The sequence below is a fragment of the Rana temporaria genome, chromosome 1 (assembly GCF_905171775.1).
Source record: "Rana temporaria chromosome 1, aRanTem1.1, whole genome shotgun sequence".
Lineage (NCBI taxonomy): Eukaryota > Metazoa > Chordata > Amphibia > Anura > Ranidae > Rana > Rana temporaria.
The window spans coordinates 641,485,457-641,505,730 of NC_053489.1; the positions used below are offsets into that span (position 1 = coordinate 641,485,457).

The 20,274-nt window shown below is 44.5% G+C and overlaps 1 gene segment (V, D, J or C); it reads right to left on the reverse strand.

Moving 5' to 3' along the window:
* Window positions 1-10,294: 10,294 nt before the first annotated feature.
* Window positions 10,295-10,883, reverse strand: LOC120924509. The segment is given in 2 exon segments: window positions 10,295-10,617; window positions 10,806-10,883. Coding segments are annotated over 2 exon segments (357 nt in total).
* Window positions 10,884-20,274: the final 9,391 nt, after the last annotated feature.

A 20,274-nucleotide genomic window follows, 5' to 3' on the forward strand; every position in this document is an offset into this window, starting at 1 on the left:
CCCGGCGGAATTCAAGTTCCATGGCTAGGGGGCGTGTAACATTTAAATCAGACGCGTCCCCGAACGAACGGCGCATGCGCCGTCCGTAAAATTTTCCAGCGTGCATTGCTCTAAATGACGTCGCTAGGACGTCATTGGTTTCGACGTGAACGTAAATTACGTCCATCCCTATTCGCGAACGACTTACGCAAACAACGTAAAAAAATTCCTAACTCGACGCGGAAACGACGGCCATACTTAACATAAGGATACCCCTCACAAAGCAGGGGTAACTATACGCCGGAAAAAGCCGAACGCAAACGACTTAAAAAAAAATGCGCCGGGCAGTCATTCGTTTCTGAATCGGCAGAAATCCTCATTTGCATTTTCGTCGCGTAAAAAAAACGAAACGCCACCTAGTGGCCGGCCTGTAATTGCAGCCTAAGATCCGACGGTGTAAGTCACTTACACCTGTCGGATCTTAGGGAGACCTATGCGGAACCTGATTCTATGAATCAGGCGCATAGATACGACCGACGGAACTCAGATACGACGGCGTATCAGGAGATACGCCGTCGTATCTCTATCAGAATCTGCCCCACAATGTGTGTATATATATATATATATATATATATATATATATATATATATATATATATATATATATATATATATATATATATATATATATATATATATATATATATAAATAAAAACTAAGGTGTATAAATACCACCAAAAGAAAGCTCTATTTTTGTGAAAAAATTGATAAAACATTAATTTGGGTACAGAGTAGCATGACTGGGTAATTGTCATTCAAAGTGTGACAGCGCTTTGGTGAAAATTGGTTTGGGCCGGAAGGGGGGGGGTAAAAGTGCCCGGTATTGAGGTGGTGAAGTAAATTATGCCAATTATGTCAGCATATTTTAGACTCTGAAAAATTGAGATTTTCCTAGCTTGTGAAGGAAAATATTAGTTATATGAAGACAGGAGGCTTCGTATCTTATGCATATCTCTCTTTACTAATGCTCATAGCAGAAATACATAAAACATTTATTGTAATCTAAAAATAAAACTCAAAGGAACTACCAATCCCAGCAGTCCCTGGGCCAACGTAGCCCCTCCCAGGCCTTAGCCTATATAAGGGACTGTCTGAGGTAACCACATCCTCTTTCTTTGTGTAAATCCGTGCAATCAGGAAACGAAAGTCCAATCAGCCCTCCTTGCGATGGTCAGGAACCTTCTTACTGAAACACGATATCCGTGTCTGGAGGGAACGAAAGGTTAGGACCAACCTGGACCACTTCATCCGAACCAACTTCATCCCAACGGGGATCAAGGGAAGTCGAATCACTCCGAGCCGACCGGTCAGTCGTCCTCAGGAAAAACAGATCAACTGCAATCCAACGTGGATTTTATGCAACTTAAACCATCCGCATTTCAGGATCAGGACTGTAGTGTTCAATAGCCTGCAAGGAGAAAAGAATAATCGTAATAGGGATGGGAAGGGAGGGAAGATACTCGCCTCCTGTCTTCATATAACTAATATTTTCCTTCACAAGCTAGGAAAATCTCAATTTATATATCAGACAGGAGGCTTCGTATCTTATGCAAGTTCAAAGCAAACGACAGAGTTAACATTGTACATAATGCAGATAAACCTCATAAAATTGACATGGACACATGGGCCTCCGGTCTGAAATAAAAATTACGAAAGGTGGACTCTGAGGACCAATCAGCCGCCATAAGTAAGTCAGAAAGAGAGCCTCCAGAGGAGACGATTTTCGTAGCCATAGCGCCCCTAGTAGAATGTGCTCCAAATAGGGAGGTGTTTATGCCCGCCATTTCCATGGTGGAACGTACCCACCGTGCCAGGGTGGCGGAAGAGACTGGGTGGTGAGGCTTGACATACGAGACAAGAAGTTGGGAGAAGTTCGGCGGTCGAAGAGCAATCGTGTGTGCCTCATAAGATTGTAGGCAGCGAACCACGCAAAGTCGCGGGTGTGTGGGAAAGAAGGGATAGAAGACCGAGTGAATACCCGTTTTTGTTCTACGGACTACCGAAAATCTGACCCCTTGAGGCGAGAATTGGCGCCTGGAAATGTCTAACGCTCTCACGTCCGAGACGCGCTTGACTGAGATTAAATAGAGCAGAACTGTTAGCTTGTAAGACAACAATCTCAGGGATAGGTCATCATTGTCCTCCCACGAGGCAAACATGTCGAGCAACTTGGAGACATCCCAAGTTGTCTGATATCTAGGCCTAGGGGGACGTTGGAATCTAATACCTCGCAGGAGTCTACAGACTAGTGGATGTTTTCCCACAGCTAAAGAGTTCACTGGGCAGTGATACGCTGAGATAGCCGAGCGGTATATGTTGATGGAACTGTAAGATTTGCCAGAATCAAAAGATTCTGCCAAATAGTTCACCACTACAGATACAGGGGCGTGTATGGGATCAACTTGTTGTTGATCACACCAACGAACCCAGAGTCGCCAGGCATACTGGTAGGTTGATCTAGTCCCGGGGGCCCAGGCCACGGCGAGGAGATCCCTAGCTGATCCTGAAAGGTTGTTATCCGTTTCCGAGATCCTGAAATCAGCCATGCTAGGAGGTGGAGGTTGCCCTCCACGACTAGTGGATGGAGGTCCCCGGACGGGTTGGTCAGCAGTAGTGGGAACAGGGGAATCAGTCTGGGGTAGTCCACGACCATGCTGGTAATAGGATGGTGGCGCTGCAATTGAAATTCCACTAAGTTGATTCCAAATACTATTGGAAAAACAAATGTTGGGTAATCCGATTCGGGGGTAGATCCAATATAGTGAACCTCCCCTATTGGAGAACGCAAGTTCTTTTTGTTACCCTGTTTGCTGGTGCCAGAAGTATATGGCTACCACATAAGTGGCGGGTGGAAAAAAGGAGAAGACCCTGTCCAAGTCCTTACATTAGTCTGGTACCCCAGTAATGTGGGCGTTCGTTGTGAATGTTATTGCGAGTGATTAGCTTGTGCCAAAATTATGTAATCGAAAATAAAAAAGAAAAAAACACAAAGCAAAAATGAGTGTCTAATTATAGACTCGACCCTATGTGGGTATCCTAGAGATCACTTAATGTAAATTGCACTGTGTTAGTACATATAATATGAAAATGCCTTAAGCTAGGTGCATCTGCATGCACTGCATGATAAATAATTGAATCGTGTGCAATAAGTGGTCCCTAAGTGATTAAGGGGTGTCCAAGGGGTAGGGCACACCCTAATGTGAATCCCTGTTATCCTAATGATAAATAATATCCTAAGCAGTGCTTCTTAAGTAGGTGTAGCTATACCATAAAATATATATATATAAGTGAATATGAAAAAACATATAAAAAAGAGATATATATGTAAAAATGAAAGTGTAAGTCCTACTGTCCCTCCGGGGACTAGGAGATTATGCAAAAAATGTGTTAAAAATCACAAAACAAAAAAAGAGAGACACAAGTCCCATATATTCAATGCTAATAACAGGTGTAGTAATTAACATCCACTCTTGAGTCCGGTCAATTAAGAGCGGTGTAAAACAAGGTGCATAAAAGCTCAACAAAGTCTATCAAGACAGTTTTCTTCCTTTAAGATGTTATTCCTGCATACGAGTTAACAAATTCAAACTTGTGACTTTAGGGTGTCGATACACATGGTTAGGGCGGTGACATCTGTGCTCCCCCACATAGGTCCCCACTCACCGAATGTCGTCACCCCCCAGGGGGCAAAAAGCGGATGGTAGTGGTACCTAGATGTCTGTGGTGTCACGACCTTTTGGCTCCGATCCTCAGCTATCTCCTTATCCAGGGGCTGCAAGGTGTATGTAATCCTTTCCAAGATGTCCTCAAAAGTCACTCAGTGGTTAAAAAGGAAAAAACAAAGGGAACCACATAGTGTGATATGTTTTTAAAGTTTAATTGGGTAATACCCAAAAACTGTATTTATTTATAAATGTAAAAGTAACAAAGGCAGTAGTATGCCTCCACTGGAAGCCCTGCGCAGAGGGGGGCTCCAATGAGCCGATGTAAAATATACGTGCACAATAAAAATAAAAATAAAAAGATAAAAATAAATAAAACACAAGTATGAGAGACACGCTGCACTAGCCTATGGGTCTCACACTAAATGGTGTGGCTGCTGCTGCTAGCGCCGTTTAAAAATCCTCCTTCGGCGCTGTCGGTTGTGAAGCAGAGAAAACAGCTGAGACAGGTAGGTGTGCTGGCGATTGGCGTGCGTCAAAATGAATGAGCTGTGTGTAGGTCACCTGACGCGTTTCGTCATGTGACTTGAGAAAGTCACATGACGAAACGCGTCAGGTGACCTACACACGAAACGCGTCAGTTGACCTACACACAGCTCATTCATTGAGACGCACGCCAATCGCCAGCACGCCTACCTGTCTCAGCTGTTTTCTCTGCTTCACAACCGACAGCGCCGAAGGAGGATTTTTAAACGGCGCTAGCAGCAGCAGCCACACCATTTAGTGTGAGACCCATAGGCTAGTGCAGCGTGTCTCTCATACTTGTGTTTTATTTATTTTTATCTTTTTATTTTTATTTTTCTTGTGCACGTATATTTTACATCGGCTCATTGGAGCCCCCCTCTGCGCAGGGCTTCCAGTGGAGGCATACTACTGCCTTTGTTACTTTTTCATTTATAAATAAATACAGTTTTTGGGTATTACCCAATTAAACTTTAAAAACATATCACACTATGTGGTTCCCTTTGTTTTTTCCTTTTTAACCACTGAGTGACTTTTGAGGACATCTTGGAAAGGATTACATACACCTTGCAGCCCCTGGATAAGGAGATAGCTGAGGATCTGAGCCAAAAGGTCGTGACACCACAGACATCTAGGTACCACTACCATCCGCTTTTTGCCCCCTGGGGGGTGACGACATTCGGTGAGTGGGGACCTATGTGGGGGAGCACAGATGTCACCGCCCTAACCATGTGTATCGACACCCTAAAGTCACAAGTTTGAATTTGTTAACTCGTATGCAGGAATAACATCTTAAAGGAAGAAAACTGTCTTGATAGACTTTGTTGAGCTTTTATGCACCTTGTTTTACACCGCTCTTAATTGACCGGACTCAAGAGTGGATGTTAATTACTACACCTGTTATTAGCATTGAATATATGGGACTTGTGTCTCTCTTTTTTCGTTTTGTGATTTTTAACACATTTTTTGCATAATCTCCTAGTCCCCGGAGGGACAGTAGGACTTACACTTTCATTTTTACATATATATCTCTTTTTTATATGTTTTTTCATATTCACTTATATATATATATTATGGTATAGCTACACCTACTTAAGAAGCACTGCTTAGGATATTATTTATCATTAGGATAACAGGGATTCACATTAGGGTGTGCCCTACCCCTTGGACACCCCTTAATCACTTAGGGACCACTTATTGCACACGATTCAATTATTTATCATGCAGTGCATGCAGATGCACCTAGCTTAAGGCATTTTCATATTATATGTACTAACACAGTGCAATTTACATTAAGTGATCTCTAGGATACCCACATAGGGTCGAGTCTATAATTAGACACTCATTTTTGCTTTGTGTTTTTTTCTTTTTTATTTTCGATTACATAATTTTGGCACAAGCTAATCACTCGCAATAACATTCACAACGAACGCCCACATTACTGGGGTACCAGACTAATGTAAGGACTTGGACAGGGTCTTCTCCTTTTTTCCACCCGCCACTTATGTGGTAGCCATATACTTCTGGCACCAGCAAACAGGGTAACAAAAAGAACTTGCGTTCTCCAATAGGGGAGGTTCACTATATTGGATCTACCCCCGAATCGGATTACCCAACATTTGTTTTTCCCATAGTATTTGGAATCAACTTAGTGGAATTTCAATTGCAGCGCCACCATCCTATTACCAGCACCATTTAACATTAATCGCATATTGTGATTATTTAGGGAGGCAGCAGCAAATAAAACAAATCCTAAGCGCGGATTCACCCCCTTTTTTGTATAGTCCACGACCATCCCCAAGAGGAGAGGGAACCAGGGTTGTGTCGGCCACCAGGGTGTGATCAGTACAATCGTTGCCTGTTGATTCGAGGCGTGGAGGAGAACTCTGGGTATCATCTGGAAGGGGGGAAACGCGTAGTGGGTTCCCTCCGGCCAAATGTGACGGAAAGCGTCCACAGCGGATGCTTCTGTGTCCGGCCTCCAACTGAAGAAACGAGGCAGCTGGTGGTTGAGGCGAGAAGCGAACAGATCCATGCTCAAAGGGCCCCAAAGACGCTCCAAAAGGAGGAACACAGAGCGATCCAGCCGCCAGTCGCTGGAGTCGACAAGGTGGCGTGAGTTCCAGTCGGCTACCGTGTTGGAGACCCCTGGAATATATTCCGCGATAGGGACAATGTTGCGGGCCAAGCAAAAGTGCCAGAACTCCTTCGCAAGGTCTGCAAGGATCCTGGACCTGGTGCCTCCCAAGCGGTTGACGTATTGAACCGCCGCCACATTGTCCATGCGGAACAGTACGCAGCAATTGGAAGCCTGTGGGATGAAACTCTTGACGGCAAAAAATGCCGCCAGAAGTTCCAAAGCATTGATGTGCAACTCCGATTCGGAGGTAGACCAAGTCCCCCCTGTAGAATCTGTCCCGCAGCGAGCACCCCAGCCGTGGCGACTCGCGTCCGACTCTATGATGATGTCGGGGCCGGAGTTGAAGATGGTCTTGCCGTTCCATTCGACGGCGTGACGAAGCCACCATTGTAGTTCTTCTACTGCCTCCGAACAGAGAGGGATCTCGTCCGCATACCTGAGGCCCTGGCGAAGGTGTAAAATCTTGAGCCTCTGAAGGGCCCTGTAATGAAGTGGGGCCGGGAAGATGGCTTGGATGGATGCGGCTAAAAGCCCCACTAAACGGGCTAGAACCCTTAAGGATAAGGAGCCTTTGCGAAGTACTGCCCTGATTTCCTTGCGAATAAGGGCTAATTTTGTTTTTGGGAGACGGAGGACAGCTTGTTTGGTGTCCACTAGGAAACCCAAAAATTCCATTACCTGGGCCGGAACTAGAACCGATTTTTCTCGTGAAGGGAAGCTAGGGTCCTTGAGTGGGCCATGATGAGGAGGTCGTCCAGATAAATGATCAGACGTACCCCCCTGCTTCGTAGTGATGCCACCACCGGTTTCATCAACTTCGTGAAACACCATGGTGCCGACGATAAACCGAATGGGAGGCAGGTAAACTGCCACATCTGACTTTTCCAGAGGAATCGGAGTAGGTGTTGTGACTCCGGGTGAATTGGAACGGTGAGGTAGGCGTCTTTCAGGTCTATTTTCCCTAACCAGTCTCCCGGTTGCAGGAGGTCTCGGAGGCAGTGAATGCCCTCCATCTTGAAATGTCTGTAGCAGACATGTTGGTTCAGGTCTCTTAGGTTTATTACGGGACGGAAACCGCCCCCTTTCTTCTTGACAAGGAAAAGATTGCTTGTGAAGCCCGGGGAAAAATCTTCTATTTTTAAAATCGCCTGTTTGGACCTGAGGTCCTGTATTTCGTTCTCGATGAGAGCAACGTTTTGGCGTGTGAATTTGATAGGATGAGGAACAACATTTAATGTCGGTGGTGACAGAAGTTCTATTTGAAAACCCCCGACCGTCTGCAATATCCATGGGTCTGCCGTAATCGCAGACCTGGCGTGGATAAAATACCTCAGGCGTCCCCACACTGGTATGTGTGGTTGCGGAATGTAAGGTATACTCACTGAAAGGAGGTCGGGACCGGGTGTAGCCACGTCCGCTGCGTCCGCGCCATGGTCTGCCTCGGGGCGGAAAGAACGGTGCTGGTTGCGCCACCGGAACGGGGTAGGTGGGAGGAGCCTGCTGATATTGGTATTGGGGGTTTGGTCTGTTCTGCGGCCTATAGGCGGACACGCGGCCGGCAGATCGGCCTCTACCTCTGCCGGCCCTGTTAAAAACTCTCACAGCCCCTGACTTTCTCAAAGATGTTTGGGCTTTATCAAGTCCTGAAAATAGTCCCACAAACGTGTTAATGTCTTTGAGGAGGTTATCCCCAAAGAGCATACCGACCGCTGCAGGACCGGGTTCGGTCTCGGCCAGGTGGGAGAGTTGGGGATCTAGCCGCATTAAAATAGAGCGGCGTCTCTCCACCGAGCAGGAGGTGTTAGCCGTGCCTGCTAAGCAAATAGCCCTCTGGGCCCAGCCGCGTAGCTGACTTAAGTCTACCGGTTGATCCGAAGCGGCTGCTTGTTCTGATAAATTCAGAATCTTAGTTAAAGGTCCCATTAAATCTAAGATGCGTTCCTGAATAGACTTAAAGGAACGCTCAATCCCTTTTTTGGGGAGTTTACCAGATTTTGCCAGATATTTGGCCAGCATGGGGTCCACCTCTGGTGTGGCCACCACTTTATTGGGGAAGGAGGGTCTAGGGCATTCGGCCCGTAGTTTGTTGCGGGCGGGTCTGTCCAGGGATTTCCTGGCCCAGAGCTCCACGTATTGAGATACGTGAGGCAAGGGGGACCAATCGCCAGATCTCGGGTGGGCGATGGCGTCCGGGTGGAAAAATGGCTCCCCCAGGGCATCTAAAATTACTTCGCCCTGTGTATCAGGGGTGGCATCGGAGTGAAATGCCGTATCCCCAGCATCTTGTCTATCATCATCAGACCCGTAGTCGTCAGACTCGCTTTTTCCTGAAACACCTGGTGAGTCCTCGTCCGAGGAATCAACGTAGGAGTCAGGTTTAGTCCTTCTAGAGGACCGTTGCCTCTTTATGTCTAACTCCCTGAGGCCCAGGGGTCGGTCAGAGTCTGGTGGATGCTGAGGTTGGCAGACCGGGGAGGGAACTGCCTGGAACACGTTGTTTACTTCCCCTGTCGGGGAGTCGGATGCCGCTAGAGTATGTTTCTGTTTAAAAGAAACCTTGCCTTTTTTGTTTGGCGGATTAGTCATAGCAGGCTTTGAGAGGCGTGGTCCAGTGGACGGGATGGCCGAGGCCAGAGCCGTCTGGACAGAAATATTAATCAGATCCTGAATCTGAGCAGCCGTCATGAACTGCGTAGTGTCAAGGGTAAAAGCCTCCCCTGCAAGGGGGGCAGTATGATTGTCTTCAGACATGGTAGTGTTTAACCTGCAGGGGTTTTTCAAAAATCACGGATACATTTTTGTTTTATATATATATATATATATATATATATATATATATATATATATAGTTAAACCAATCTTGTTTCTACAGATAGATTATATATTAAGTAGATTGAAAATAGTAATAATGATATACTAGGTGATGGTCCCCTTTAGAACTCTATCCTATCCTTACAGAAGGATTTTTGCTGTAAGCATAGGGGATGGATGTATCTGAGTAGCTACCTATGCTGGCCTGAGATAACAAGTATCTACAGGCAGATGAAAGGAGACTGAGTTGAGGGGATGGGAGCAGCGTAGCAGGCTTCCTCACCTTCACACAGACCGCTCTGCACTGGCAGCGGTTGGAAGGAGAAAGCCTGCGATCCTCCGCGCTCTGGGGCGAAGTCTCGCGAGACTACGCTTACCAGAGCGCTGATTGGTTGACGCAAAGTCCCGCCCCTCCTCAGCGCGCGAAAACGTGAGGAGAGAGGGGGGGAAGATGGCGACGTCTGTGGTGCGGAGATCGCTGACAGGCGAAAAGACGGGGGGAGGGCGGGGGCACCGCGATGGTGCAGTGATCGTGTGCGGAGGGTAAGCGTCCGCACCTCTCGGCCAGTGAGTGTGGAAGGAACACAGGGAAGTTCACCTTTGAGAATTTACTAAAACTGATGGGAAATACAGTAACCGCAAATAGCAATAAATAAATAAAATACAGTAAATAAAATAAAATACAGTAAATTACAGTAAAAACGAGTAAACAGCTGAGGAAAAACACGGGGAGGACAGGGGGCTTCCCCCCTCCCCAAATTCACTCTAAAACAGCTGTATAAGAGAAATTAAGTAGTACTTATCTGAGGCCATGAGCAGAAAGAAAGAGGATGTGGTTACCTCAGACAGTCCCTTATATAGGCTAAGGCCTGGGAGGGGCTACGTTGGCCCAGGGACTGCTGGGATTGGTAGTTCCTTTGAGTTTTATTTTTAGATTACAATAAATGTTTTATGTATTTCTGCTATGAGCATTAGTAAAGAGAGATATGCATAAAATACGAAGCCTCCTGTCTGATATATAACTGATGATTATAAAGAAACCAGTCATTTGTTTGTGCTATAAATTGCTACAAACTTGTCATTTAAGTTTCAATTGTTAATAAAAGAGGAAGGAGGTTTTTGTACGGCTCTGTATCACTGTGTGTAAGGCCATCTGCTACATTGCTGACAGTAATAAACTGCAAAATCTTCCTCCTTTATGTCTCTGATTGTAAGAGTGAAATCTGTTCCTGATCCAGATCCACTGAACCTGGCTGGGACTCCAGACTGCAGAGTGGTTGCAGCATAGATAATCAGTGTTGGACGTTGTCCTGATTTCTGTTGGTACCAGTTAAAGCAGGTGCTGATACCACTACTGGATTTAGCCGAGATGGTGACTGTCTGTCCTGGAGTTGCAGTGATCTCATTCGGAGTCTGTGTCAGTGTGATCTGTGCCCAGGATCCTGAGGATATAAAAGAATACAATCAGAATGTAGTGTCTATGTACAGATCATTTTACATTTTTATACAAACTAGGAACCTCAGGATACAACAACATGATAATATTATATGGAAGAGAATACAATAAGTTATCTCTGCAATGCTATTCATATAACTTATTCTGATTTCCATCACTATGAGAATCTCTCACCCTGAATATAAAGCAGTATGAGAGGCAGCAGAACCCCCTGAGAAGCCATCTTGATGTCTCTGCACTGACACACACAGAATACTGAGATGTCACCTGTACAATGTCTCCTATATAACAGCTGCAATCTGTACAGATCATACGTATGAAACAGGAAATATGCAAATCACCTGAATGGAGATAAAAGTTTGTGTAATATATGGGGGCAGACTTACAGTGTATTAGATGTAAATAAAGTTCAAGGTTTCTTAGCTAACCTGAGACAATTTCTCCTAGACCATCCAAACCAGGGGCCAGATTCACAGAAGAGATACAACGGCGTTTCTCTGAAACGCCGTCGTATCTCTCAGAGTATCTATGTGACTGATTCATAGAATCAGTTACGCATAGATAGCTCTTAGATCCGACAGGTGTAATTGTCTTACACCGTCGGATCTTAGGATGCAGTACCTTGGCCGCCACTGGGTGGAGTTTGCGTCGTTTTCCAGCGACGGGTATGCAAATTAGCAGTTACGGCGATCCACGGCGGTTTTTGCGTTCGTTACGTCGGCGCAAGTCTTAGTTTCCTGGCGCAAAGTTAAGCAATCTTTTTCATTGCTTAACTTTACACCAGCCATGTTAACCACTTTAGCCCCGGGCCTGTTTTTCAGATTCGGTGTTTACGAGACTAAAACATTTTTTTTGCTAGAAAATTACTTAAAACCCCCAAACATTATATATATATTTTTTCTAACACCCTAGAGAATAAAATGGCAGTCATTTCAATACTTTTTGTCACACCGTATTTGCGCAGCGGTCTTACAAGCGCACTTTTTTTGGAAAAAATTCACTTTTTTAAATAAAAAAATAAGACAAAAATAAATTTGGCCCAATTTTTTTATATATTGTGAAAGATAATGTTACGCCGAGTAAAATGATACCCAACATGTCACGCTTAAAAATTGCGCACGTGGCATGGCGTCAAACTTTTACCCATAAAAATCTCGATAGGCGATGTTTAAAAAATTCTACAGGTTGCATTTTTTGAGTTACAGAGTAGGCCTAAGGCTAAAATCATTGCTCTCGCTCTAACGATCGCGGCGATACCTCACTTGTGTGGTTTGAACACCGTTTTCATATGCGGGCGCGAACTCGTCGGGACGGGGCGCTTTAAAAAATTATTTTTTTGGTTTTCGCATTTATTTTACAATTTTTAACACTGAAAAAAAAATATATATATCACTTTTATTCCTATTACAAGGAATGTAAACATCCCTTGTAATAGAAAAAAGCATGACAGGTCCTCTTAAATATGAGATCTGGGGTCAAAAAGACCTCAGATCTCATATTTAGGCTTAAATGTAAAAAAAATAAAAAAAAATTGTTAATGTCATTTTTTCAAATGACAAAAAAAAAAATGTTGCTTTAAGACGCTGGGCGGGACTGACGTTTTGACGTCACTTCCGCCCAGCAGAGCTATGGGGACGGGCGAAGGAGATTTTTCCTTCAGTCTCGTCCCCAGTCACCAGCCGAACGGTCCCGATCGCCTCCGCCGCTACCGACGGCTACGGTAAGCGGCGGAGGGCGCGGGAGAGCGGCGGGAGGGGGGGCCCTCTCCCGCCACCGATAACGGCGATCTCGCAGCGAATCCGCCGCGGAGACCGCCGTTATCGTGTACCGGACCGCCCACTGAAGAGATGAATATCTTGATTGTGGCAGCAGCTGCTGCCGTTACCGAGATATTCATCTTTATAGTGATGACGTATAACGACGGTGGGCGGTCGGCAAGTAGTTAAAGTATGGCCGTCGTTCCCGCGTCGATTTTGAATTTTTTTTTTTTGGCGTAAGTACGTTACGGACGTCGCGATTCACAAACACGTTGCGCCGCCGTAATTTCGCGCAAAGCACGTCGGGGAAAATTGCGAACGGAGCATGCGCAGAATGTCCGGCGCGGGAGCTCGCCTAATTTAAATGGTACACGCCCCATTTGGGTTGGGCGGGCTTGCGCCGGACGTGTTTACGATACACCGCCGCAAGTTTACAGGTAAGTGCTTTGTGGATCAGGCACTAACACTGAAAACTTGCGGCAGTGCAACGTAAACGGGTTATGTTGCGCCGCCGCAATTGTACCTGAATCTGGCCCCAGGTTCTGAGAGCAGAGAACCTACACAACTTATAGTAAAGTTGGACTCTGTGCAGATTTTTTAAAAAGTCAACATCAGTGAAAGTTGTGTTTCGAAAACCCATAAAAAAATAAAAATATTGAACCCCCCGACATTACATATGTAAAACAGGAAACATACCAATTCGTTTTCATCTTTGTATGTCAATAAATGCCTGCGATCAAGATCAATACATAGATAATTATTGATTAGAAAAAATGTGCTGAATAATAAAGTCCACCCAAAATGAAAACACAAAACAGTTTGGGATCAGTAAAACATTGTCCTCATACCTTTCTCTGTTGGTATAACAAATGTTAATGCCTGAACACAATTTTGCAACTTTGACATGTGTAAATCTGTACATATCATCACAACTACTTAGTGTATTCAGGTGAATTATACCTTGATTTTTTTCCAGGGCAAATTGGGCTTTCTTTTGATGGTAAATGGTAATGTATATGTCCTGTTTTTTTTTATTATTATTGTAGCATTACCCCCGAAGGAGCTGCTGGTTTAGATTTGGGCCTGCCATTACCTCAATATTCATCACGCTCGTCTCAGGGGTCTTCCTTAACCTTAATTCAGATTTTAGGTGCTGAAAGCGGTACCATTAATGGAAATTTGGCGTTTTATATTGTAGGCCTGTAATTCTTAGAAATAACTCACTTAAATTTGTACAAACCAGAGTCTAGTAGACATCCCGGGTATAATAAAATTTGAAACACAAAATCATAAATTATAATACAATAAATTAATATAAATAATTATAACAAATAATATAATAATAATAAAAATGATTACTTTTAATTTTTTTTATGACGAATTTCCCCACAAATCACTATCGCTCAATTTTGCAAGTGATTATAATTTATTATCGCTGTTTTCTAGCTGGTCTAAAACCAGTTTTGACATAAAGGGACACTTTTGGTTGCTATGGACAATCTACAGTTTGCAGGCAGAAAGAACAGTTTTTATTATATAAAAGTACATGTAGGGCACTGGGCAGACCACTAGGGACAAGGTGTGTGTGTATTTTTTACATACAGTACTGTAATCTATAAGATTACAGTATACTGTATGTATTGTGTTTATTTCCTTTTTTAAATTTGGCGCTGATCTCCGCCCCTGTGCGTCGTAACGTCGCAGGGAACGGAGCTCGGTGGCACTCGACACTGTGAATCGATCGAGGACACAGCTCGATCACACAGCGGGGAGGCATCGCAGGATCCAGGGACAAGGTAAGTAACTTGTGCCTGTGGATGCTGCGAGGCGGTCCTGAAATTCCACCCCTGAGCCAGACTCAGGAAAACCGCCAGGGGGTTAAAGAGTTTTTCACAAAATGTCTGCATCAAACACATCAAGTCAAACACATCAAGTCTCTTTCAAGGGTTTTATTAAACTAAATTCTCCAACAGAGGGGTAGAGGGATGGGGAAGTACCTTTGCTTTGCAGATCACGAGTACAAACTTAAAGCGGTTCTCCACCCTAATTACAACCTTGCCCCTTCTATAATCTCGTCCTAAAACATGTTGGAAACCGATGTTTTTAATTATTATAAATGTACAATACCTCTGTAATGGAAGAGGCTTCCGGTCTCCATCGTTGCGGGAATAATACGGGCATTCCGTCACTTCCCGTTTGCAGCAGTGCACTCTGGGAGCTAATATGCCTAGCTCCCTTTCTTTAATGCGCAGCCGTAATGTAAAATATCGCGGGATTTCGTCTTCAGGAAGTGACGTCCGAGATAAATGTGTGCCTGTGTTTACATCTGAGGGGGCGGGACAGGAAACCCCAGCCGTTGTTAGGGGAACAGAGACGCTGACGCCGCTGCTCCCTGGTAAGAGTGCGCATGCGCGAGATCGCGCGCTGCACGCTGGGATTACAGGGCCAGCGAAAGGAGGAAGTAGCTGCTGGTGGGACTGTAATGCCCACACTAAAGATGGCAACGGCGCACGGAGCAGAATATAACTTATTATTACAGACTGCAAGCGAATGCAGCGGACGTGTCACCAGCGAAATGTGAGTTTATCTAAGTATTCAGAAGACACATTTAACTACCTTAAAAAAAAAAAAAACGATTTGGCAGTGGGATAACCGCTTTAAATCCAGAGGATAGATTCGGTTCCACACTGGATTCCAGCAACCACCAGATAGACCTACTCTCACTGACCTAGCAACTGGTGCGAAGCTCATTAAAGTCTCTGCCACAGACTTGATGAGTGTCGTCAGGTCGTCCCACAAGACCTGGCCAAACGGTGTCTGTCCCTTAAGTACCCTTCCCCAGAATGCACAGTGGGTTGGCCACACCCCCTGGGCTGCTTCCAGGGAAGAGATACCCAATGCATCCAGCCTGTTGTATTTCCAACCCTGTGGTGACAGCGACACCTCCCGTCAAGGGGGAACATTTTGCAACCCAGCTGAACTGAAACAGAACAAACAATTTAGGATAATCCTTCTGAGCTAAACTACAGCTCAGACAACTAAAGTTTAACAAATAGCGCCTACTCAATGGGAGCATGGCGCTACATTATCAAAGGAAAACTTGCCCAAAATAGTAGAAAAAAAAATAGTTGTATATTTCTTCCTATTTGGAAAAAAATATTGTGTGTTACCGGCGCCAAGATGTCATCAAGATTCCTATTAAGTCTTGCTGCAATACAAAGTGCAACCTTAAAGGTTGGGTTTAGATTTGTGTATTTGTGAAGTGAATTGCGCTAACTTATATTTATATAAACATTTTACCACGACTGATCCTGTGAACTTGTTACTCAAAAAACAAAAAGTATATACATGTGTCTATGGTTGTTAATTAATGTGCAAACAATCAACAAATAGAGTGCAATAAATACCAATACAGTGCCCTGTGCCAAACTATAACATATGGATTTCTCAATCCATCAAAAAAATGTGAAATAAATCCCCCCAAAAAAATATACTACTATTACAATCCACAGATTGAATGTGCTCCAAGAAAGCAAGAAAATGTATTGTATACGAAAAAAATATATACAAAGTAAAAATATATATATGTGCTAAGAAAATCCTTAATAGATAATTTCTTGCAATGATGCCCAGCTATGTTTCCACCTTCATCGCAAATAGTGTTTACACCGTCACCGGATAAAATGGCCACTCACCAGATGGACCCAGAAATCTGCCTTTGGTTCATATGGATAACCACTCCCTCTCTCAGGTGTATCAGCAATCACTCCCAATGCTTTGGCTGTAGTCTTGTTCTATATCCACTCATGTGACATATAAAAGACTATCATGGTGTAGTATATCAAATAATTTATTATGATTAAAACATATAGTTATTCCATTCACAAAGTGAGGCAAATAGTCTCCGGATGACAGCAAGTGGTCTAAAAACGATAAACTCCAGATGATGACAGAGGAGGTTTCAAGGGCCACTGCCGGTTGACACGTTTCGAAGGATTACCTTCTTCCTCAGAGCCCAGCAGTAATCCTTCGAAACACATCAACCGGCAGTGGCCTTTGAAACCTCCTCTGTCATCATCTGGAGTTTGTCGTTTTTAGACAAATTGATAAAACACATCTAAGGATAATGCACAAGACTGGTGCGCCCTTTTTTTTCTTTTTCCCTTTGACTGCTAGGATACCCCTATCCTGAGGGCAGCAAGGCCTGAGGCATTATCCACCATGAAACCTAGTCCATCTGGCAACCCACTTGTGTGCAGAAGTGTTTGTTTTCTGCTATCAAAAAGGACTTTTATCTAAGAAGGCCTCTAATGTAAAGGGAACTCTTAGGCCCTTTTCACACTACAAAATAAATCCGTTTTAATAATCCGTTTTAAAATCCGTCAGATAATGTTAAAAAACGGAAGTTATACGTCCTTTATAAAATATCATTAAAGTCTATGGGATTTTTTTATGTTCCGTAAAGATCCGTAATAGTCCGTTATAACATACGGACGTTAGTTATAACGGAATATGTGACGGGTCTTGCACTATTTTTTGTAAATTATTTGTCCGTTGCAAGTAACGGATATATTAACGTCCGTTATATTTTAACATTGAAGTCTATGGCACATGGACGTTAGTAAATGTCTCCGTAAATGTCCGTTATGTTAACGGACGTTAATTTTACTGAGCATGGATATTCAGGGGAACCCCGCTGTCAATTTAAAACAAAAATGACGTGCGGTTCCCCCTAAATATCCATAACCAGACCCTTCAGGTCTGGTATGGATATTCAGGGGAACCCCGCCGTCAATTTAAAACAAAAATGACGTGCGGTTCCCCCTAAATATCCATAACCAGACCCATTATCCGAGCACGTTGACCTGGCCGGCCGCAGAAAAGAGGGGGGGGACAGAGTGCGGCCCCCCCTCTCTCCTGAACCGCACCAGGCCACATGCCCTCAACATGGGGAGGATGTCCCCATGTTGATGGGGACAAGGGTCTCATCCCCACAACCCTTGCCCGGTGGTTGTGGGGGTATGCGGGCGGGAGGTTTATCAGAATCTGGAAGACCCCTTTAACAAAGGGGACCCCCAGATCCTGACCCCCCCCCCCCTGTGTGAAATGGTAATGGGGTACACTGTACCTCTACCATTTCACGAAGGAAGTAAAAAGTATTGTAAAAAAACACACTGACACAAAAGAATAAAGTCCTTTATTAAAAAAAAAAAAAAAAAAACTCCAGCGCTGAAAAATCCACTCGTTCCCGGCTTCCAGCGTTGTCCTGATCCTGCGACGGGTGCGGGTGATCTCCCGCGATGAGAAGATCCAGCGTCGGGTGATCTCCGCTCCGGCGATGTGAAGATCCATCCATCCGGCGCAGCAGCATCCCGGACCTCCTCTCACCGCTGGGCACAGCCCAGCGAATGAGCGGCTGAAGCGGTGACATTTCTTATATAGAGGAGGCAGAGCCACCCGTCACGTGACCCTGCCCCCTCTGACGTACCTCTGCTACATCACTGGGTAAGCCCGAGAAGAGAAAAGGTCTTCCCTCTTCATGGTCTTCCCCAGTGACGTAGCAGAGGTACGTCAGAGGGGGCAGGGTCACTGTCACTGTCACTGTTTTGCATGGCTCCACCACCTGCACTGAAATAAGGATTAATCTTCTTATTTTTGGGATATGTGATGGAATGAAACTTGTATATAATTCTGTTTTATAAGGGCTGTACTGCGCTACACTAGATAATTGTAAAAGTCAGCTCAATTGAAATGGCAACACGGTGTTGCCTTCACATGTACTATACTTTAAAAATACAGATATTGTTTAACAAGGTTAAAACAGCTTAGTGTTGTACTTTTTTTTTTTTGCATTAATACTGGTGTAGATACTAAGCATTTGCATGAATATTGTAACTCGTGCAAATGCTCTGACACCTGAAACCGATATGTTCAGACCCGGTTCTTTCATCTGTCAGTGGGATTCCCCCACTGACAGCTGAAATGTAAAATAAAAAGCCGGCAATGATCAGTTTGTTAAAGAGCGAGGCTGCCACATCCTTAACAACCAAGGACTCATTTTAGCTCATGACAGCTGATGTGTAAACAAAGTCCCAGCAAAAAAACAGCAGCCGGTCAATGTTTAAAATAGAAAGACATTTTTTACTTTTTATATATTTCTGTTTCTTCATCTGCAGATCAAATGGATGGGGGGGGGGGGGTGCTGGCTGGAGAAGGACTTTATTTTTATTCTCTGATTGCCGGGCCCCCCTGCTGGCCCGGGCCCGGTACAACACCGAACAGCTATACCGCTTGGGATCCCTTTAGAGGTGGGTACCCAGTCGCTCACTGGGTCCCTGTCACTGCTCAAATGTTCCGGACTAACATAGTCCCGGAACCAGGAATACCGTGTGGCACGCACGCACAGGCCAGGTAGGCCATAACGCCGGGGCGCCGTAATGTGGCCACCTTAAAGGTGGGTGCCACACTGGACGAAAAAGACCCAGAACCAATGGCGTCTGCCCCATAAATACCCTCCCCCAGCATGCACAGCGAGGCTCAACCCTCCTGATTGGCTGCTGGGGAAGAGCACCCAAACCTTGACTCCACTGCTGCCATCTACTGCACTGGGGTGGGAAGAACACCCCAGCACAACAGAATGAGCCCACAGCACAGCCAAGCTGAGACAAAGACCCTGTTTAAAGCATAACAATTTGGATCAGAGTTTAACTACACTCTGATCCCCTTTTAAATTTAAATAGCACCGGTACTTCAAAGTAACCAGGCGCTACATAAATATATATATATATGTGTATATATATATAATTTTAGCATAGACCCTAGAGAATAAAATGGCGATCGTTGCAAATGATTTATGGCACAGCGGTCTTTCAATCGCAATTTTTGGGGTAAAAATAAAAAAAAAACAGTAAAGTAAGCCCAATTTTTGTATAATGTGAAAGATTATGTTATGCCGAGTAAATAGATACCTAACACGTCATGCTTTGAGATTGCGTACACTCGTGGAATGGAGACAAACTACGGTACTTACAAATCTTCATAGGCAACGTTTTTAAAAATGTAACTGTTACCAGGTTAGAGTCACAGAGGAGCTCTTTTACTAGAATTATTGCTCTCACTCTGATGATCGTGGCAATACCTCACGTGTGATTTGAACACCGTTTACATTTGCAGGCACGACTTACGTATGTGTTTTCTTTGCCATGCGAGGATACGGGGACGGGGGTGCTTTACATTTTTTTAAAAAAAAAATCTGATCACTTTGATTGCTGTCACAAGAAATGTAAACATCCCTTGTGACAGTAGTAGGCAATAACAGGTACTTTTTATGGAGGGATTGGGAGTCTAAAAGACCACAAATCCCTCCTTTGCACTTAGAAGTTTTCAAAATCTGCATTTCTGAATACTGTATTTTTTTTTTTTTTTAAATCGGCTCCATTGGCAGCCAAGTAAACCGGAAATGATGTTGTGACGTCGCTTCCAGGATTTTACATCAGAGGCTCAATCAGAGCTGAATCCGGCTTTGTTTGGGTCTCAACCTAGCCGGCGGAAGCACCGGCTGGTGGCACGGGTCTCACGGTGGGACGGGAGGCCTGGGAAGAGCTACGGAAGGCAGCGGGAGGAGGTTGACATCCCCTCCTGCTCCTTTAGGATAACAGCCAAGCGGCTTTAAGCTGCATCACTTTTTGGAAGGTATTTGCTCCCACTTCCTGGCATAGATTGCTGCGGTGATCACTGTGACCTACACCACTTCCGGCGCCTACTCTGTCTCTTCAATAAATAATTGTTCTGTGGTATATATCTGAAAATCAATCAATCCTGATGGCCTATCTCATTTCTTGAGTCCCAAAAATGTCAGGACAGTACAGATATTCCCCAATGACCCC